Below are 23,308 nucleotides of genomic sequence, written 5' to 3'. Positions count from 1 at the left end.
TACAATTGTCTTCATAGTTCCCACTAGCTAGCTAGCAGGTAGGAGGGGCAGTGAACAAGTTAGTGGAGACGAAGACTTGTCACTCAGTAAAAAGAGTCTTTCTTTTCAAACGATTCGTTCATGACTCACACATCACTACTGGTTCTGTACTTTGCTTGTCCATCCAGGACAACTACATGTTCAGTAAACTAAATGTTATACTTACAAAAAAATAATTTGCAAGCATAGTCACATTTTCAAACAATTTCCATACATTTATCCCTTTTCTTCAATTTAACATTTTCCTGTTCAGAATTAATGTAAATATTCATTGTTCTTGTTGAATGAAGAATTTCCAAAAGATCCAAATGGGTCAAAACTGTTCCCATTGCACTTAATTACAAGCTATATGACCATGCTACAGTATCACATAGCATTTCTGTATTTATTTTAGGAAACTAGCTGTTAATATAACTGTAAAGCTGACATATGACACCTACTATATGTATATAAAGTAGCATGTCATTTTTTTTTACCATTTTTTTTTTTTTTTTTTACCAAATATCATTATTTTGTGTGGGTACACTGAGAGCTACTAAACATTAGTCAATCTCCCTGTATGTGTAAAGATACCTGGCCAGTAAAGATGATTCTGATTCTGTATGGGTGGTGGCAAACTGCAGTGTCCATATACAGTCAATTTAAATGTCAAGATCATTATTACAAAGTATAATCACTGGCCAAACAATACCAAATCAAATACACAGTGTGCAGCCAACACTGCAACATTTTTCCTGTCGTATTCAAGCCTCTAGTCTATGCAAAATCCAAATCCTCCCCTTTACCACACCCATGTATGGATGTCTTTCACTGTTGGTCACTGGTTCTCTCTAGCAAGCCTCAGGAATCATTTTTCTTGCTTACAGCTTTGGGTTCACATTCATGATTTATACATTTACAGATTTTTTTAAACGTATGATATGTTTTTTACTCTTACACTAAGCTGGACTTGATTTGACGCTGTATTATCTGATACAATAGCAAAACACACTGTTTTTTCTAGTCGGGGCCCAGGAGTTTTCATTCTTCAACAGAACCAGCTCTATTGTAATACTGACTCTATTCCCTGTAGTGTAAGTAGATTAACTGGCAGCAAGGCAGCATCACATGTTTTGTTTTGTTTTTTCTAGCCTTTCATATTTAACTGATGTTTGAAATGTTGAGACTAACAAACTTTTAAGTATAACTATATTACATCATAGCCATATCCTATTACAAGGAGAAAGTGAGCTGCATATTCAGAACTTTCACTGGTGTCTTCATTAGCCACAGTAGGCCGTGTAGTGTTCACATGCTACTGGACAAATCAAAATAAAAAGCTGAGAACACTTAAATCACCAACAAAGTCAAGTTGGTGGGCGGCTGGTATTCCTGGTGAAACCTTGTGACAGCGTGCTGATATGTTAAAAGTGTTGTGTAGTTTACCTTTATTTCTACTCTATTTAACTCTATTTAACCTTTAGCTCAACTCAACTGTTATTGTTGTACTGTTATTCGGTTTCTTGTTGGGTTTTTTTTTTAACCCAGTCGTTTTTCTTCTTAGCTGTTCATAGAAACAGGACAACACTCAAAACCATGTTTACATAAAGTGCAGAGACTCTGCCAGTACTGTAACCTCATGGAGAAAAAGATGAGAGCACACTTTTTATTTACATGACATGCCCAAGGTACAACAAGAATTAGACACAATTTCCATCACCACCCACTCTGAGTGTGTGTGTCTTGGCGAAATGACAGGCAGCTGGACAAGTAACTTTTCACATGTGAAAAGGAGTCTCTGTCAGCCACCACAGACTGCAGCAACAGATTATGTTAAAAACCGATTAATGGCTCTGACAGAAGTTTCAATTCTAGTTCATTTTTTAAAACTTTATTTATGTATACTCATAACTACAACAGAAGCCAAGACGAAGGGGTGGTCTTTACATAACACATTAACAGAAATGAATGTTATTTAAAGAGAAGATTATGTTAATCTAGCTACTTTTGGTTTTCAATAATGATTAAGTTAAATAAATGTGTGGATATGGTATTTCGCCAGTCTAAATTTTAAATTAATTAATTATATTTCTCTCTGTTTGTTTCTCTGAGGGCTGTAGGCTAGACCCAAAACAAAAACCTAACGTAAGTGCAGTCTTCCTCACAAGGAGTACGTGCAGGTGTATTGAATACTTGAATGTGATTGGTTCCTGAGGCGTATTTGTCATTAACCGACTGCCAATCAATCCTGCCGCCGTGTCCTGACGTCAGCTTTACGTTAAGCCCCAGTTTAACTCAATTCAAATTTCAGGCAGATTTGTTTCCAGTATGAACACAAGTACACCTGCATGGAAAGCTCGTGAGCAGCCGTAGCAGACTTTGACTGTCACCTGCCGCCGTCAGGTTACCTGCTCTCGTGTCGTTCCTCTTGGAGCTGTTTCCTGCTTTCTGGCCCGAAGAAGACCGATAAAAAAACAGCCACCATGTCAGGTTTAACGCTACAGGCAAATTTAATGTCACTGCTTGTCTCATTCGTCTAATGCAGTTTCGTTGTTTCGGGGACATTAGAAGAACTCATTCCCTGACGTTTAGGTTATTTAAATAAGCTCTTTGGTGGACAGTCACACTGGATTTTCCTGTTTGTCTTGTTTGGTTTTCCTCAGAGTTCCTCTGTCATTGTGACAGTCAGTCACATATAACGTCCAGCCCTTTGTTTACTGGTTAGTTTCTTAAAGAAAACATGTTCATAATAGTTATGTTACCTACCGGACATAACTTTAAAAGTTCTTCCAGAATCGTTTAACGCTAGTGAGTTTGTTATTTGAGCTAACATCCAGTCCCAAAAGGCGTTTATTTCAATAGCTACCTCACATTTGGAATCTTTTTTGTGTTGTGTTGTTGAAAGAAGATGGATTGCTTTAGAAACGTTTTAACCCATAGGTTGACATGGTATGAAAATAAGTCGTTTTTTATTATTAAAAGAATACAACCTGTAGTCTAATTCAAAGAAATCATTTTAGAGCTAAGGCGGCATCCATTGGTCACTTGATATAAATACATTCTGGTTTCATCGTCTTTAATGGAATCCAGACTTAACAGCACTTCCTAGAACCAAAACAGGTCTGCTTGTTTTGATTGGCGGGATGTGTCCTTTTGTTAATACAGTAGCTAGATAACACTCATAGAAATGAATAAATACCAGTGATACCAAACACAAAGGACAGCTCACCTGCTGCCTACCTGCTGTCATTTAGCTAACGCCTAAGCCACTAATATAGTAGCAAAGTAATGATCTAGTAGTTAGTGTAGGTTGATAATTGTGTAGGTATTTGGCTTTGTATCCAGTGGTGGAGTAGATGTACAGTAAAGGCTTAAAAGCTGACCTAAACTAATATGAAACAAATTCAGTAATTTTGTCATAAAATGTTCCTACAAAGCTTTTTTTCATGTAACCGAATTCAGTTTAGTTTGTTGATTAATCGAAAAACTTTTTATTCACTTAAGTGTCAGATAATAGAAAAACATGCCCAACATCATTTTATAAAGTCTAAAGTGATGTCAACACATTTCTTGTTTTGTCTGATCAACAGTCCAAATGTTTGGAAGATATTAACAAAAAAAGCCAAAAAAATGCTTTTAGGATCTACTATCAATTTCATTTTGAGGAAGATGTGAAGAGTTTACTTATAATGTGAATTTACTTACAATAAGTCATAATTTACTTGGAGCTATCTATCTATTTCATTTTTCAGATTCAGTCAAAAGCTAATCTGTAAATACCTTTTACATGCAGATTACATACAATTTAAGGGCAAAGTAACTTCAGTCCGTTCTTCTATGAATATTTTGACAAGGACAAATATCTTAAAAACTTATTAGGGCTTATCATAATAGGCTAATAAGTTCAGTTTGCTAGCCTGTGTAGGTTTCTTTGGAGTGTGCTGGTCTTCTATAATCCAAAGACATGCAAGATAGGTGAACTGGAAACTAGAAATTGTCATTCAGTAGGTGTGAATGTGTCTGTGTGTGTTAGCCCTGTGGTCGACAGGCAACATGTTGAGAGTGTAGGATGCCTCTTACCAATGCATGCTGGGATAGACACCAGCTCCACATTACCTGATCAAGACAAGGGGTTTAAAAAATGGATACAAGAATGTGCTGCTTCTCGCACTCACAAATGTCACCTGGGTTGAGGAAGGGTGCAGCCACTGTCAAGAGTCACTGTGTAATTATATGAAGGCGTTAGTGCAGTACAACAGGTAAGGCTGTCACTCAAACCAAACTCTCACTTTAGCAAAGTTTACTGAAATTTGAACTGTGCGACTAGCTGCTCAGTGTAGATATAGTTTTGGTTTTGTCCTTCTCTGAAATCTCTGCTTCCAGCCCAATTTAATGCACCGAAAACCAAAGAAATCACACTGTCAGTGTGCCACTCCAGGATGGTGGTTTGACAGTGATGTAAGACACAAAATGAACTAAAAGAATTTATCTTGTAGAGCTGAAACAATGAGTTGATCAGTCAATCAAAAACAACTTCCATAAATGACAGATATTCTGTGGTACGAGCTTCTAAAATGTGAAGGTTTGCTGCTTTTGTGTGTTTTTACATCATTTTGAATGAAAGATTTTTGGGTTTTGGACTATTGGTTGTAGAACTGCAACTAAAGATTGTTTTCATAACCGGTTTGTCTGTTGTTTATTTTCTAGATTGATTGATTAATTGTTTGCTCTATAAAACACCAGAAAACAGTGAAAAATGCCCATCAAAGTTTCCCAGAACTCACTGTGACGTCTTCAAATGGTTTTTTTGTTTGTTTTTTTGTCTAACCAACAGTTCTAACCCCAAAAATATCTAATTTATTATCATAAGACAAGGAAAAGCTGCACATGTTCACATTTGAGAAGCTGGAACCATCAAGTTTGGCATATTTGCTTGAGAAATTACATTAACAATTAATTGATTATGAGGGTAGTTTCAAACTTATTTAATCAATACATCGACTAATTGTTGAAGCTCTAGTTAATTGAACAAAATAAGACATTTGAAAACCACACATTGAACACCCAGAACATAAGCATTTTTAGTTGGAAACCAAACAATTACTCAAAAAAAAACAACAACCCAACAGATGAATGGATAATGAAAATAATCATTAGTTGCAGCCCTACTCTTGACACAGCCGCTGGTTTCCTGACACATAGAGGATGCTTATTTATGAATGAAGTGACTGCTGTAATAGTTCCACTGGGATTAATGAGGTATGCTATCCAGAAAGCTCAGCTGATCTGTAGCCACAAGAGGGAAGCATTGTGTCATTTATTGTTGTTGATGCATTGTTGGTTTGACTGTCACAGGTTGGTTGAACTTAACAGTCAGGTGTCCATATGAACAGTGAAAGAGGTTTTCCTCACTGTAATCATTCCTCCTGTTCATACTGACTGTTAAAAGATCCTTCAAATGTGCTTTCAATGTAAGTGATGGAGGCCAAAATCCACAGTGTGTCCACACAGTCATTTAAAAGTTGATGTGAAGCTTATATGAGGCTTCAGCAGTCTGAGTTAGTCATATCAAGTGGATATCTGACACATATACAGTCTTTTTAGCATCAAATTAAAAATAACAAGGTCAGTGATTGAAGCTGTTGTTGTGTTGTTTCCTTCAGAACGGCTGCCTGCAGGGGCTGGATGAAGGGGATATTCTTGACCCACAGTTTCAGCAGCGATTGGAAGATGCCCGTACTCTGCTCAGGCAGGAGATCCAGCGAGAGCTGAAGATCAAGGAGGCTGCTGAGAGGCTGCGACGGGCAGTCACCAATCGCAAGAGTGCGGCCGACGTGGAAGGCCAACTCAAGGCCTCGAGCCGCAAGCTGGAGAAGTTGCACTGGGAACTACAGGAGCTCAACGCCAGGTCTATGGCCACAGAGAAGGACAACACCACAGGTAGCTGAAATACAATGCTTGTGTTGTTGTCTGATAAAAGTGTCCTGAATTTATTGCCTGGGAAAAGCAGATGTAAAATCTGTGGCACTGGTTTGTTGGACACATATAGGTGGAAAGACAGGCAGCAAGACAATGTCCTCCAATGTCAGAAAATACTTTCTCTCCAGACATGCACAACATATGTCAAAACATCTTGGCATCACATGTTGTTTAGTTGCTCTTCATGCAGACCAGATGAAATGTGTCTGTGACTCATTTACATCTGTAGTCTTTATTAATGTTCCACTGAAGATGAAAAAACGCAGTGGATCAAAGTGTTTTCCGCCCCTAACAGTGATTTGGGACAGGCTTAGTAAATATCACTGATAGTCTTGGAGAACCTACTGTAGATCCTCATTTATTAATAAATACATTCACAAAGTTATATAACAGTATTTATCATATGCCTGCTGTAAAATGCTTGAAACCAGGGTTTTTCTATTGTTTTTTTCTGCTATTTGAGTGTTTTGTAGTGTCTTATAAACTACTCTAGCACTGATGAGCCACTTCTGTCTCTAATTATGCATCTAGGCTGGATTATAAGTAGCAGCCTTGGTAAATTGTAATCCATCTACCTTGCACTTGTAAATTTATATCTAGGTCCATATTTACTGCCTCTTCATTTTCCAAGTGGCATCAACAGTAGTGTGAATCAGCAACAAGTAGTAGACTGGTTTCTTACCAGGCAATTATATCTAACATCCCTATTTATTTGAACTCTCTAACTCTGGCAAAGATGTGTCTTTTGTGGTAAACCAGATGTTTATTCTCTCCCCTAAGAATAGCATGCAGGTACACAATAGTGAGGCAGTGTTCACATTGAGAAGCAAGCAACAACAACCAACAGTTTCAACATTCTCTTCCCCACCTCGGCTTGTTTTTGATCCTAGATGGACACAAGTGTACCTAAAGCTTATACCATAGGTTTAGTTAGTTTAAAGGACAGGTCCACAAAAGTTAATCTGAAGCTAAAATAAAGCGTTATGAGTTAAATCAAGTAGATATGTTTCAATGTTACAATCTTTTTAGTGCCAAAGTTCCTCTTTTTGTCACTATACTTCCACCACAGCTCAACAGGTAAACACTGCCAGAGGAAACACAAAGAGGGAACTTGATGCTAAAAAGACTGTAAATGTGTCAGATATCCACTTGATATGACTAACTCAGACTGCTGAAGCCTCATATAAGCTTCACATCAACTTTTAAATGACTGTGGAGACACACTGTTTATTTTGGCCTCCATCACTTACACTGAAAGCACATTTGAAGGGGATCTTTTAATAGTCAGTATGAACAGGAGGAATGATTACAGAGAGGAAAACCTCTTTCACTGTTCATATGGACACCTGACTGTTGTTTTGACACACTTGAAGAATTGTGAACCTGTCCTTTTAAAACCACTATGTGTTGAATTTGAACATTTTTGGACGTTAGCGTCCCCCAGTGGTAGTTTCAAAAAAAGACACCATGGCAGAGAGCAATGCACACCGCTACCCCGGGATTGAGTTGGGATACAAAAAATGTACACCATCAATGCTACACAGTGTCTTCAACCAGTTATTCAACTTTCACCAATCAATCACCACTAAAGAAAGAGAATTATTTCCCAAGATATCCAAATCCTTACTCATATTATTATTTTTACGCAGGCTGCTCGGAAGAAGAAGACAACCTGTCACCAGAATCGTGCCAGTGGGAAGAGATCACATCACCACTGGCAGGGCGAGTCAGAACCCTGAAGAAACAGCTCACCATGGAAACCAAAGTCAAACAGGGTGCTGAGAACATCATCCAGACCTACAACAACAGTTCAGTCAAGGTAAACACACACATACATCAGTGACTTGACGGTGACTCACGTGGTGAATTGCTAGCAGCAGCAGACAGCATCTCTGATGTGTAAGGAGGGACAGGAATGGACTGCAGAGAGTGTACTTGGGGACACAGCAGCTCCTCAGGGGGGAGGATGGTACTAGCATGAGATCAGGCCTTTGTCTGCTTACTTTACATCCTGAACTCCATTGCTATTTCATTTTATCTTTTCATCTTTTAATTTCTTTATAATTTTGTCTCTATCCTTTTGTGTTGTGTAAATGTATTATGCTACATTCTTATTTAAGTTTATGTGAAGCGTAATTAAGTGTAAAATGTGGTAATTGTGTGTATTGATGTAAAGAATGCTGCCTGAGGAAGCACACTGAGCTTGAAACACAACACCTAACACATCTGTATTCTCAGTATCTTATGTTTATATTTCTTTGTTGCTTCTCTCTTGGTCTGTTGGAAGTCCTGTATTTTACATAGATAATTGTATGTATTAGTAAGTCATTCAAAGTATAGAAAACAGAATTTACAGCCATGCTAGTAGCTCTGTGAGGCTACATGTTCACACTGATAATGCTAGCATGTTCACCATGGTAAACAGGTATTTGGTCAAAAACCCAAGTACTGGACACAATCTCATTTATAGCACCAGATGAAAAGTAAGGAGATCAAAGTTACAATTCCTCATGTGAACCAAATTTCACAGCTATCCCTCCGATAGTTGGAGATATTTCAATAAAGAAGTCAAACGCTGACCTCATGGTGGCACTAGAGGAAAAGTCAGAGGATGACCAAAATCATTAGACTTCATCATGTAGGAACCCTGAATGTTTAAACCAAATTTTGTGTCAATCTATTGAGGAAATGTTGAGCTATATTACAGCATAAGTGAAAGTTTTGACTCGCTGGTGGTCTTAACTCGTCCATTTTATTTTACAGGACAGGAAGATGCTGTCTTCAGCCCAGCAGATGGTGCAGGACAGCCGCACTAAGATTGAGCTGCTGCGCATGCAGATTATCAAAGTCAGTCAAGCCAAAGACGGGGAACGAGATGGTATACATGGTAAATCGCCCTGGCCTTATAATCTCCATCAGTACACTCTATAAAACACACGTTATCTGTCTGCTGCATTGATTTTCTTTTGCATTGTGAGTCTGAAAATGTTATATGAGTGCAGAATACTCTTTTCTGTGATTACAATTCATGAAAGCTAATTGGACCACAAAATGACACATCTGACAGCATTTAAGAAAATCATGAAATGGATATAATGCAGGAACTGGAATATAAAACAGCATGAGTTCATTCATTGAGGTCAAGTACAATATAAATATGTAATAGCTGAGATGAGATCCAGAGGTCTAGCTCTGTCAGACCTCTTGGCTAACCTGCTGATGATGTTCCCTCAGGTCATCCTTTGGAGTTGATCAGTCCTCTGGAGCTGCGGGTGGCTGAACTCATGCACCACATGAAGATTGAATCAGCCGTAGCAGAAGGCGCCAAAAATGTGGTGAGACAGTTGAGTGGGCGTAAGATCCAGGACCGCCGCATACTTGCAGAGGTGGGTACCAGCTGGAAAGTCCTCAGTTACACCAGCTGTTAGTCTGTGACCTGAGATCAGGTCACCTCTGTGTCTGCATACAGGGAAACATCAGCTGCAGCTAACAAAATCATACAAGAGTCATGATTGTTTAGAGACTAAACGGTATAAATGTTTCTAGGGACTCTTCATCTGCCATGTTGATTTTAAGAATTATTGAAAGAAAAAAACAACAACCTGGCAGATGTATCTTAGAGTGAGATTAATGGGTTAGCTGGATATCTGTGGGCTTAACTCAGCCTTTCATGTGAACAGTGTTCATCAGATGAAGTTTGTCTTTGTTATATATCTTATTTTACTGTAAGTGCACTTGACAGATACAGTAGGTGAAATTTACAAGTAGTCTAGACTTGTAAAAAAACTGCTATGTGTCTCTGAAGTACAAATCTGGTTGTTGGAGTGCTTCTTGCATGCAGCTTGGTGTCTTTTACTAGAAAAGAATTACATTACTTTTACGTTTTTATGTGCATCACATATTCAGAATGGTTTGTTCACCATCAGGAAAATGTTGCGCTCTATACATACTGAAAATATCAAACACATATAATTCCCACAATGATTCATAGCTTTACCCTTACTTTTGATTTTTCTATCCTATCCTTGTAAACATTTCACTTCTTTAAATATCACTTTTTGTTGCCACCATTACCTAATTTCCCCACTGGTATCACTGTTTCATGTCATGCCACATTAAGCACTTCACTCTTGGTTCTGCTGATGTAGCTTGTCATTAAAAATGATATTCATGTGAACGTGCTCAGAGCTGTATAGGAAACTCAGTCAGTTGATAACCAGCTTCATGATACCGGTTATCCAGGATCACTGATGTTGGACTCAGTGAAGCCAGCTGACCCAAAGAGAGCCTGACTCAGTTAAACTTACAGGCCACTAGTTAACTTTTATGTAACCAAGATGATCTCTACAGATCCAAATTTTTTTGTCAACTGAGTCCTGCCAAAAGTTTATTTTTGCTGACATTAAATGAACTCCCCACCAGCTTATATACTCAGTGTATAATGTGTGGATGTAATAAATGCTAAAGGTCTGATTGGGATGTGAATGTGAATTTTTGTGGACGGTATATTCATATACAGGTTGACTCACCATCCTTTTAGTGATATGCATGTTGTGTTAATAGATATCTTCCACTCTGAGGAAATAATGTTGTGTGTCCTTCAGGCCCAGGCACGAATGCAAGAGTCGTCTCAGAAGGTGGATCTGTTACGTCTCTCTCTGGAAAGACGTTTGAGCGAGCTGCCTCAGGACCATCCCAAACACACTGCCATTAAAGAGGAACTACTGTTGAGAACCTCGCCTTCCTACGGCACACCAAAGAAGCAACCTCCATCTTCTTCCTCCTTCTTCAAACCAGCTAGTTTAACAGGTAGCCACCAACATATTTCAATATGCATTCATTTCATTTCCTTGCTGAATAACTTCTCATCTGACCTCATCTTTTTATGTGATTTGCAATAAATGTTTTCCGTTAAATTTGAGTATTTTCTCAAGACTGAATCGGTTACTTCTCCTCAGGGCGGTTAGAAGTATGTTTGATGGGCTGCCAAGACCTGTTGGAGTCTGTTCCGGGCCGTGGTCGTGTGACCAGTGTCTCAGCTACTCCTGGAAGCCTGTCAGATGGAAAGTCTCTGAAGGTGAGAGCGGGACTCTCAGGACGTAATGCCAACGGCAAGACAACCAAGGCTGATGACCTGTCCTGTAAGTGTCCAACTAACTGCCCTTCATTTTACTTCCCTTTGTGTAGATCATTTGTCTGCTTGTTAGTATGTTTGTGTTTTGTATGAATTCCTGTAGATGGATTTACAATGAATTTACAAGTCTACAGGTGTAGTTTCAGGATGGACGGTAGGGGAGGTGGGGGTGGTGGCACAATGGAACTTGGGGTTTTTCAACCTGACAAAACACACAAAAAATCTTATATTAACTTAGCAAATAACAGATTATAATGAAATTGGTCCACATGTCTAACAAAGGAATTAGAAATGAGGCTTAAAGCTTTGTGTTATTGACACTAACAATATATTGGAACACTGACAAATGTGTTTTCATTTCAAGAAGTTATGATTGTTGACAATTATAATACATTCATAAACACTTAACCTGTCCTTATATCTGCTTATAACTACATGATAGTGTGTTATAATGTAGATGTTTGTATACTGTGTATAAATGCTAAATACTGTCTATTTAAAATATCCACACAGCCTGTTACAACCTCAACTAGTATGTTAGTTTCTGTCTGTATTATTTTTGAACTTGAGTATTTTTGTGTCTCAGCTGAGATAAGCGCCGTGCTGAAGGTGGACAACATGATAGTGGGACGCACTCACTGGAGACAGCTGGGGAAAGAAGCCTGGGGCCAGAGCTTCAGCATTGAACTGGAACGGGTCAGTGGCTTTCACTTCAGCAAGCAACTCAAATTACAACACAACACTTACTCCACTAACCTGCTTTTGGGAAGACATGAAAACATCCTCATTATTGAGCTACTGTCTCTCGACGAAATGAGGGAAATAATAATAATAATAAAAATATTCCTCTCTCTGGGCACTAATGCCTCTACATGAGTTAGTATCTTAATTACTAACAAACAACATTTTATTTACTGTGTTAGATGTTATCACAGATAAACAGGGTCATGATGTTGCTTTGGAGAATTGAAGAATGAAAGGCTCATTTGAGTAATCTGTATGCATAAAATGTGACAAAAGCTGCCTTTTTGTCATCATTATTTGTCATGTGAATAATTAATAATTGTATAATTATGTCATGTGTTAGTACACTGATGTACTGCATTATTGCTTTTGGGTGGTGATGCCTCTGTGAATCACTACCAGCTGACAGACTCCTGTTTCTTGCTTTTAAAGAATTACTGAAGATGGTCATTGACTCATATGTGGCACATAATTAATATATTCTCTGCTTAAGCTTTAACCATAATTTATATTGTGCAGCAAAATGCTTAATTTTGCAAATCTGTTTGATTAATACTGACTATAAGCTATTTTCAAAAATATTAGTAGTATTATAACAGAAACAAGAAAATTGAATTCATCCAGATGAGTGGGATGACTTTAATCTAACATCATAATGAAGCTACTACAAATAGTGCAAAACATCAGTATCAATATATTGCAATATCACTGGATGCTGAGAAAGCATTTTACAGGATTGAATGGATACATGAGTTAAAACCCAGAAGGCAGCAAAGCACTGTATAATGAACCAGTCTCAACAACTACTCTCAACTGCTTTCAGCTCAACCGTTACACTAGACAAGGGTGTCTCTTGACTGTGTCGCTGTTCATATCTGGCTCGGTGCTGTCGGCATACAATTATATGCTGCTCATACACTACAAACAGATGTTACAGGTGTTCCAGTAGCTTTGCTGAGTTCCATTAAGGACAATCCTTTTATCTGCAGAGGTGTTGATGATGAACATACTTCCAAGGTTGAGTTTTTGTTTGTCCGGACCGTCTGCTTGTCCTCTTTTTGACTATTTGAATGAAGAGAAATATATTTAATATTGAATGTGATATATAAATCAGTATTAGTATTAATGTCATTTTTAGTGATGGTGGCTGTTTTTTTTCCAGATTGAGTCTAGTTTTAATGTAGTAATCAAATTGAACTGAACACTCATTTGACAGTAGATTTCTTGTCTTGCTGGCTGCACTGTATCAGTGTAGTTTGCTGTTGTCTCTTGGTTCAACTAAAAACTGTTAATGCCTTTTTGGCCAGATTATTAATCCCAGAATCTCTGTCGCCTCTAATGGTGAACATCTGTTAGCAACTCAACAACAATAACAGAGCTGTGACTCCTCATCACTCTGTGAGTCAGAATGACTAAAGTATGTCTTTGATACTCTGTCAAACTTGTTCTCCCCACATGTAATCCCACTGCTAATCCTTTGACATTTGCTCTAATCTGGTTTTACCCGTACAAGCCCAGCAGCACTCAAGCTCTCTTTTGAAGTCACTGATTTTGTACAAACAGGTCAGTTTACATTAGATGCTAGGAGCACAGAGTTTGAAACACTTGGGCGTTTACTAGACACAGAGGTGGATTGCTAAATTTCTGACTCTCAAAATATTTCTCAGGCTGGTGTCATTTTTATTTTGTTTATTGTTATTTATATTATTTTATTTTTACTATTTTTCTCAAGTGTTCCAGTGAGTGAAATCCCATCATTTGTGCATCAGACAAATTTGTCTATTACCTCTTTTTAGTAATTTGAGAGATGAAGCCATTCTGCCACAGCAAATGTAGTAATCCAGTTTCAAAATAAAAATGTATTGAAATATAAAATGATGAACATGTATGAATATTTGTAATGTGTGTGTTAATCCAGTCCAGGGAGCTGGAAATTGCTGTGTACTGGAGAGACTGGCGAGCGTTAAGTGGGGTGAAGTTCCTGCGGCTGGAGGATTTCCTGGATAATCGGAGACACGGCATGTGTCTGCAGCTGGAGCCTCAGGGCATCCTCTTCATTGAGGTTCTCACTCTCATATCTAACCTGTCAACAGTTTAATTAGTGCATGACACCTGCATCTCTTTCTAATCAAACTACACTTAAAATCATCACCAAGCAAATCCTAAATAATAAACAATACAATTTTACAGCTGAGCTTTTAACACAGTGTGCCGAATCATAATGCACTCCTCTGTTTGTTTCCAGGTGACGTTTATCAATCCTGTCATTGAACGGCGCTCCAAGCTCCAGAGGCAGAGAAGAATTTTCCCTAAAGAAAAAGGTAGCGACAGCAGACATTTCTTCAGATGTTATCTTCTTGTTGATAGAAATTGTATTATCAGTATTTGCCAAGTTGTATCAGTCTCTAACTGTCAATTGGTTCATTAACAGAAGAGCTATTGCTGTGTAGACATACATCAGTTCATATTATGAAGATGATAATTGACAGATTAAAGATGGAGGTTGTGTCTAATTTGTATTTGACATTATGAAAAGGACATTAAATCACACACATCTACAAAAATGGCAAAGACATTACAAAACCCAAGACTTATTTCCATTGTGGTGCTTGATGTACAGAGAGAAACACCTGACTGTTGTTTTATGACAGACTTGAAAAATTGTGAACCTGTCCTTTAAGCTTTAGCGCAGTAGCGAGTGATTTACGGACTACTTTTGCCCTGAGTTTCACCTCTCAGGCAACGTACACACTGTCCTATTGTCTTGGTGGAAGACTACAGACAACACTCAGAGTTGAAAACATTATTTGAAACATTACGTTTTGGGTTTAATGATTCATTGTTGAAATTTGAAATAGTTTTTGATTATTTTTTTTTTTGTCAAATATGTTTTTAGAAAGCATCATAAACTCATTTATCATATCAGTATCTGGTGTTTGTCAAGGAAATTATAGATGATTTCATAATGCAGTAATTTGATGACCAATTTAGTCATTCATTGTGCCGCAAACACACACACAAACACACACACACACACACACACACTTCTGAAAGCAGATCTACGCCCTTGGGTAGAAGTATTATGAACCACACTGACTTGTAGTTGTGTTTGGCTCTAACCAGAAAGCGTAGCCACCCAAGCTGTTTGTGCTCCTGAGTTCACACCCACACAACCCAGACTAACCTGTTCTGTTGTTGTCATTTGCCTTTAAGTGTTTTTCTCAGACACATCACAAACAGACTGAATTGTCAAAACAACTCAAAAAAAGAGAACTGACCAACTTCATTTATCAATGAAGTATTTCTACCCAAAAACCTGTTGAGATCCAGTTGAAGTATGAATATATTTTGCTTTTCATTAAATGCAATCCTGAGATAGACAGGCTAACTGTAGCATTCCACAGCCACTAAACATTAGACACTAATGTGTCTGTGCAGTAAATCCCTTTAAAACAGTCTTTCTCATCTCACTACTAACATGCTCACAGGGAAGGACTTTCTGCGAGCTGCCCAGATGAACATGAACTTTGCCACTTGGGGCCGTCTGATGATGAGCATCCTGCCTCCCTGCAGCTCCCTTGAGCCTATGAGCCCTCCATTAACAGGCCCTAACAGTGGCCCCACATCATCCACCACCTCTCCAGCACGGTAAGACACTGTGACCCAGAAACATCTCTTTGTCACTTCTATGAAAGAACAGTTACAAAAGTCAGCTATTAACTTCTTTCCATAGCTTCCCAAAATGACTTGAGGCTATTTTTCTGCCCTCTTGTTGTCTGAGACTAGAGAGAATGTGACTGCAGTGAAGGGCTGATAGCAACATTATCACTGATTCTGCATCCACAGTTAAGAGAAGTCAGTCAGTGGTTGAATGATAAAAATGAGGTGATATTTATTTGTATTTTTCTCATTGTCAGCAAAACTAATGGAAAGACTCTACTGTCAAAGCCTGATATATCTTATTCCTCTGTGCTATAGAGCTCCATTGTTGTCCAAAACTATTAAAAACACATCCATGAGCACACACACACACACACACACACACACACACACACACACACACACACACACACACACACACACTGTCTCATAGTTATAAACACTCACCAGAGCACCAAACACGGATTCATCCACAGCTAAAAATAGTCCCCAACAAACACTGTTTCCTCCTGTTTCAGTAACGTTTGGTAAAACTACAGTGACCAGCTGTTTAGGAAATAACTCGTCCTTTTTTTCAACTTAAATTTGTGAGATGTTTTTGAAGCTTTATGTCTCCAGTAGGAATAAAAGGCTAAGAGATGAACTGATGCTCAGTTGGTTTTGGTCTTTTTATGGATTTGTAGACGATACAAAATTATAGAACAACACCAGTCTGACCCTTACAAGACAAGAGCATAACACCTTCCAATAAATACAAAAAACCAGACATGCAAAAAAAAATCAGTATATATCTATGTTAAATGATAAAAGAAAGACCTGATAAACTGGTAACAAAGAAGAAACAAATAATTTTGAGCCTCTAGACCTTTATGAAAGCAACACAAAATCTAACGGTTATGCAGGAGAGCATGCCAAGGTTCTGGAGATGCCAACTGCAGTTGAAAACATGAAAGGCCTTCAGTGTTTGTTTGTTTGTTTTTTGTGTTCCTTATGCACTAGTACTTTTTTGGCTAGTTTCTTCATTGAAACAGTTATGCAAAAATTATATTTAACACTGTGGCAATATGTCAGTGGGTTTGAGACGGTAACTTTTTGACTGTTTGCTGTGGAGATGCTGCATAAGGGAACAAAGGAAATCCAGGACTAAAGCTAGCAATACTTAGCTTAGCAATAGCAATACTCGACATGAGACCACATTAAAACCAGTAAGAATAATCAACATCAGTGTAAAAGCTGGTCTTCTTGGTTTTCAGAGAACCTGCTGTGGTGAGTCTGAATTTTACTGAGGAACAACCAGGCAGATCTCCACATCGCACCAGAAAGAACACTAAAGACTCTCCACTGGTAAGCACGTCAGCTTTACTGGTGAATATAGTTATATGAGGATAAAACCAGTTAAACATTGTATAATTTCCTTTGTATAATGTTAAAACCAAGTCTAGAGCAGTGGTTGTTTCTGTTGCTCTGCAAATCAAGGTTGACTTTTCAGTTTCTATTTTTTCTTTGTGTTTGAGTGATTCAGTTTCACTTTTTCTTTTGTCTGTTTACATCATGGCAAAAACCAGTCTCCCAGTATGAAGAAGAGCCCAACGCCTGTACGACAACCCTCCATCCATCCACCTCCAAAGTAAGTCATACTGAGCAGGAATGTGAAAAATAAACAATCCTAAATTTACTTTAATATATTTTGTTTGTTGTAAACTGAAACTGCAACTGTCAAGTTTACAACTCAGCCTGACATTTAAATAAAGACTCCAGAGAAGTTCTCCAGACTATCAGTGTGGAATATTCCCACTCTCATCAGCACCTGTCTGATAATATAACACAGAGTAGCTGACAGCAGTCTGGAAGTAAGAAAGGTTTGTTTCTTTCTTCTTTGCAGAGCTGGATGTCAGGAAGTAAATAATGTACATTTAGTGGTAGTTTTTCATGTTATGAGTGCAGAGAACACAATTTAAACGTGTAGGAAATGATTCATAACACATTTTTCATTCCTAAAATATTTGTGCATTTTTGTGTTTTCATGAAGGAGGCATGAAGGGCTACAGCTGGAAGACTTCAACTGCATTTCAGTTCTAGGAAGAGGTCATTTTGGAAAGGTACACATGTTCTTCTGTCCACTAGACCTTTGACGTCCCTCATTTCAGCTGAGCTCTCTACTGTACTCACTAATAAAGGCAAACACATGCCTAAAATGTAGAAATGAAGGTTAATATGGATCCAACATTTCTCCTCTGTTTTCTAACTGAACCAAGGTGCTGCTAGCAGAGTATAAGAAGTCTGGAAAACTGTTCGCCATCAAAGCCCTGAAGAAAGGAGACATCGTGACACGTGATGAAGTTGACAGGTTGGAAACCTAATCCTAGTGGAAATGCTTCTCTCCAGTTCTCTGATATGTTTCTAATGGATATGATGATGTTTTGTAAAGCAAGTCTTAGGTTGATCTCTCATGTTCCAGACAGTCGTTTGTTTCAGTTCATGTCTCTGCAGTATGAAGAAGAGACTTGAACCTTTCAGGACACAGTTAATCCATCACTGAACTTTTTGCCTGCCAGTGTTTTTCCTGGACAAAGTTACATTAGCACTGAGTGGTAATGAGGTTAGAGTTAATATGAGAGGCGGTCAGTCAGAGTATTATAGGCTACAGTAGGTGATGTTACACTGTCAGCTGCAACATGAGATGATACTGGACAGAGAGCTACTGACAGACACAGAGCCAGCTGTTTACTACTACCACTGAAATGCTGCTGTGCTGAAATATCACAATTAAATCTAAAAAAAATTACTCTCAAACCATTATAATGATAATATTGTGAATAGAATATTAATTGAGCACCTCCAAACCTCCAAATTCATTCAGATTAGGACATTATGATTCTAAAGAATTTTAGAAAATGATGAGTCTGATGTGTTTTTGCCCTTTGAATAAAGGCAGGTGTGCACCAGTGAATCCAACACATTCTGTGAAGTCATCTGTACAGTATGTGCCACTAAAGCATTAACCACACTCCACCAGATTTTACACATGAAAATCACTTGTCATGATTAATATTATTAAACCTATGAAATCAGTTGTATGATGTCTTCTGTGGCTCTGGAGGAGTTTTGTCAGAGTCAACAAAAATAACTCCTGATGATGTCATGAGGGTCATCTCAACTTGGGGGAAATTTGTACTTTCTACTTAACTACATCTATTTGACAGCTTGACACAATGAATAATATAACAAGCTTTTAAAATACAACACATTGTTAAAGATGAAACCAGTGGTTACAAAAAGCAGTGTGTAGTCGGGGTCACATTTCACATGTCTATGAGTTGTTAACAGCTCCACCAAATAGTGATTTTTCCCTCTAAACTTCTCACATGCTTTCATTTCAATAAATGTTCAAATGATCCAGTATTTCAGCAAAAATCAAAGATTAGAGAACAAGTCCAAAAACAGAAAACAGATTTATGTATGTTCCCAAGTTCATAACATATAACTTAACTGCTACAAATAGCCCATTATGCTGAATAAAAAGTTAATAATACAGCACATGCTGGATAAGTTAAATATGACAAATGTGTGCGTTTGTGTGTGTGTTTATGTTCAGCCTCACATGTGAAAAGAGGATCTTTGAAGTCATCAACGCGTCACATCATCCTTTCCTGGTGAACCTGCACGGCTGCTTCCAGACTGCAGACCACGTGTGCTTTGTGATGGCCTACTCCCCCGGAGGAGACCTGATGAAGCACATTCACACCAGCATCTTCACTGAGAAACAGACCCGGTGAGCAGACAGCACTGGAATGTCATCAGAAATCCAGGATGATGTTGTTGTCACGTCTGCATCATCTTCACTTCTGCTTTGTTTTAAGGTTTTATTCATCGTGCGTGCTGCTGGGTCTGGAGTTTCTCCACCAAAACAAAATAGTTTACAGGTGAGTTTTCTCAAGCTGTTTTCACCACGGTCGTACCTGAGAGCTTGTAGCATCATTGATCTCTTTTTACCCGTCTGTGTGTGTCTCAGGGATCTGAAGCTGGATAACCTGCTAATGGATGCAGACGGCTTTGTCAGGATAGCAGACTTTGGTTTGTGTAAAGAAGGTAAAAGACGAAAGAATTAAATTGTTAAACTTCAATCTGTTGACTACATGTACTACTCATGAAAATAGTATTTTTCCAATTCATTATGTGATGTAACTTCTTATCTTCAGTACGTTTTTTGCTAAATCTCAATATACTCACTATGATATGCAAGTGAAGCTGTACTGTGTGTAGGTATGGGCCACGGGGATCGCACCTCCACATTCTGTGGAACACCAGAGTTTCTGGCTCCAGAGGTGCTGACAGACAACAACTACACCCGCAGTGTGGACTGGTGGGGACTGGGGGTCCTCATCTATGAGATGCTGGTGGGGGAGGTCAGTGTAAACAAGCAGCATGATTTGACAAAAGATTTCTGTCAGTGTGGAAACGGATCCAGATGTTTAGTGAGTAAGGTCCCTCAGACTAACTGGCAGTTATTGTTTTTGGTTGAACAATAAGTCATAAAACATTTTAGCGCTAAACACATCTCTGAAGACAGAGACAGAGGAGTTACAGGTTGTCCAGTGAATCCTGAGTGACTGACACCTGCTCACAGTCAGTCGGCCGCTGCAAGTAATGAAGAAAAATACCAAAATATTGATGTTTTAAAAGCAGATTTTCATGTCGGGTAATAAGTTTCCATGCAGCTCATCAACAAGTCCAAACAAATCAATAACACAAGTGTTGACTGCACAAGTCTGCACTACTGTGACTCTGGAAAAAGGCAGTTTGCAGAGATTTCTGTCAGTTATTCCTCAAACTAAACACGCCCTCCTCAACATCAGATGTTTGACAGTTCATTAGATAATCACTCACTGCAGTGAATACAAAAATAAACTAGATTTCATGGCCATTACTGCATTAGCCAGTAAAATTAGCATTATATGTAGAATTATCTCACCATTTCCAATCAAACATTCAGCTGTAATAATATATCCTACTATCAACATGCAGATGATGTTAGATAGATAGACTCATGTATGAAATCTGTGATAAAGCCAAACCACTGATACAACACTGTGGACGTAATGAGCTTTGTGAAAAGGACTTCAGAGGAAACTTTTAGTGTCTTTTAGAGGACTCCTGGTGGTAAGATAAGATACTTGTGAATCTGGAGATCAGAGCTTATATTCATGAAGGATAATTCATCAGTAAATATTTTATAAACTGTGTCACAGATGTCATACATGATACAAAAAACTAACATGTCAAGCAGCTTGTATCTGGCATCTAACACATCTGCATGTTGATTCTGTGATATTTGTTCCAGTTGACTGAGCAAATCTTCATCCTTTGATGTTCTACATAAAGCACTTTTTTTTTAAATCAGATAATCAAGCTGTGGCCACAACATCAGCTTTCTATCTTGTGGTACAAGGTTGAGTGTAAAGGTGGTGAATAATTTGAACATATTCATCAGTGCTGTAAACTGCAGTCCTACAGTGTCCAACAAGCGTTAGTGTATTGTTTAGATATTTTGTTGAGCTGATTGGATCCTTGGCCCTCCATCAAAATATGTTTTCAAAAGACTGACTGAGTGGATAGTGACTCCCTCTAACTTCTCTCAGATGTGGGAGCTGATTTTAGTGCTGAAATGTTTTGGGAATAAATCCAATTAGAGCAAAAACAGGATTCCTAAAGTTAGGACTGACATGCTCCTTATTTTTAATTTTCTCCTGACTCAGCCAGTTAGGAGTTACTTTTAGCCTCAGGATGTTTTAGTGGAACACTAAATACAAAATGTATTTTGGTCATGTTGTACACCTTCAACACTAATATTTTATAACTGGAGGTTTGCAGGAAATCCCACAGTGGAGAGAGTAAACAGCCTCCAGTATGAAAGAATGGAACCACACATCTGATTCACTGCCAGCAGCATTGATCCATTAATGCAAAACCTGAAGAAGGATTTGATAGCATCACTGTGTTGCCTAACTGTAAACCTGCTCCTGTTCAGGATTAGGGTTAGACCCTAATGTTGAGTGCTGTGTTTTGCTGGGATGGAAGTTAATTCTGAGAATATATTCTGTGGTTTGTGTTGTTTGTTGTTCTCCAGTCAAATCAGACGAGAGTTCTTAAGCTTGAATCATTTATTGCTCTATGAACGGGGCCAAGAAAGCCTGACACTGTAATATAACCACAGAGGGAACAGAATAGTTTGAAATATGTGCTGCCTCTGTTCTTTTTTTCAGTCGCCCTTCCCCGGCGATGATGAAGAAGAAGTGTTTGACAGCATCGTCAACGATGACGTGCGCTATCCTCGCTTCCTCTCACCTGAGTCCGTGTCCCTCATGCAAAAGGTCGGCGTCTTGTCAAATGGATTTGAATTCTCCATATGTGGTTTATTTCATGATCTTTTCAGATGACTGACTCACTCTGGAGTGTTAAAACGTGTGTGTCCTGTTGTTTTGACTCCTCTACTCTGCTCTCGCTGTGTTTCAGCTGCTGCAGAAAAATCCTGAGATGAGACTCGGAGGAGGACAGGAAGACGCCTCACAGATCAAAAAACACAAATTCTTCCAGGTCATTATCCAGCCAGGCGCTGCTCACCTCCCTGCACTGTCACCTCTTTCCTCCAAAACATCTCAAGTGTCTGACTGGCTTTAGAGTAGATATTAGTGCTGAGTGAAGTTCAAGTGGAAGTTATAGCTGTAAACCATAGTTTGTTCAGGTCTGCTATGATATGTTGACAGATAATACACATATACATACAGATTTCATATCATAATGGCAGGTGTTTTTCAGTTTAATCATCTTTTTTTGTGTGTGTGTGTGACCTCCCAGTGATTTCTTGTGTTCATGAAGCTGTGGTCTGTTAACAGGGAGTGGACTGGGACGCTCTTCTGGCCAAGAAGGTGAAGCCGCCCTTCCTGCCGGTCATCAGAGCGCAGCAGGACGTCAGTAACTTCGACGAGGAGTTCACTCGCCTCAAGCCGGTCCTCACCCTCCCGCGAACACCCTGCGTCCTCACCGCCGAGCAACAAGAAGTCTTTGCTGACTTTGACTTCTCTTTCATCAGTTGACCAGAAGGGATTCACCCTCCGTGCTGCCGCATCACCGTCAAAAGTTGTACCTGCTTTTATTTGCCAAAAGCTCCTCTGATTCAACAGAAGCTGAGAAACTGGTCCTGCCTTTTTCACGTCCACGCAGTTCCACATTTCCAGGTTCACATCATCTCTGTCTGCGGCTGGTTTACTGCAGTCCTTCAGATACACTGTACAAACTCAGCCTGACACTTCATGCTGAGATGTTGGATCAAAAGGATATTTACTGTTTCCACTCTGAATGAACTGTCTCAAGAGCAATAATGGGTTTTTTGCTTTTTTTAACAAACAGGCATTGTGCCAGTGATGCTCAGAACATCATTACTGCTTTCACAATCTGAAGTACTACACTGTAAATATTTATGATCTCAATGAAGGAGGCTGAAGCACTGAATGTACCGTCTGCTACTCAGTGTAACCGTTACAACTGTTGTTAACCTCTTATGTTGTTGAATGTAATATACTGAAAAAAGCCATATTTGTTAATTTAAGCTCTTTCATAGATATTGTTTTGTAGTATCAGTTGTATTTGGAGTTTTTAATCACTGCTATCATGAAGATTATGCTTATACAGAATAAACCAGCTTATATGTAAAGTGTAAACGACATGAAGGAAAATATGAATGAATAAATTTATATCTGCTGGACTTTAAATGAC

At 38.6% G+C, this 23,308-nt stretch overlaps 1 protein-coding gene across 1 annotated transcript; it reads left to right on the top strand.

The window, feature by feature from the left end:
• Positions 1-2,284: 2,284 nt before the first annotated feature.
• On the top strand, positions 2,285-23,304 carry pkn3 (protein kinase N3). The gene is made up of 22 exons (XM_067573769.1): positions 2,285-2,522; positions 5,682-5,958; positions 7,647-7,816; positions 8,761-8,884; positions 9,232-9,383; positions 10,602-10,806; positions 10,956-11,138; positions 11,718-11,827; positions 13,794-13,937; positions 14,121-14,196; positions 15,364-15,523; positions 16,789-16,879; positions 17,101-17,162; positions 17,565-17,634; positions 17,791-17,882; positions 19,131-19,307; positions 19,396-19,458; positions 19,548-19,624; positions 19,799-19,941; positions 21,799-21,906; positions 22,049-22,129; positions 22,429-23,304. Exons 1-22 carry the CDS (start codon positions 2,502-2,504, stop codon positions 22,627-22,629), a joined length of 2,787 nt encoding a protein of 928 aa, XP_067429870.1. The 5' UTR covers positions 2,285-2,501; the 3' UTR covers positions 22,630-23,304.
• Positions 23,305-23,308: the final 4 nt, after the last annotated feature.

This window comes from Thunnus thynnus, chromosome 19 (genome assembly GCF_963924715.1).
Source record: "Thunnus thynnus chromosome 19, fThuThy2.1, whole genome shotgun sequence".
NCBI classification, from domain to species: Eukaryota; Metazoa; Chordata; class Actinopteri; order Scombriformes; family Scombridae; genus Thunnus; species Thunnus thynnus.
Note: the sequence above shows the minus strand (reverse complement) of the source record. Positions and strands in the feature narration are given on the sequence as shown.

Coding starts and splice junctions, on each gene's coding strand:
- pkn3 (XM_067573769.1), top strand. CDS start 2,502: ATGTCAGGTTTAACGCTACAG. Junction 10,807..10,955: donor CAAACCAGCTAGTTTAACAG/GTAGCCACCAAC, acceptor ACTTCTCCTCAG/GGCGGTTAGAAGTATGTTTG. Junction 19,459..19,547: donor CAAAACAAAATAGTTTACAG/GTGAGTTTTCTC, acceptor TGTGTGTCTCAG/GGATCTGAAGCTGGATAACC.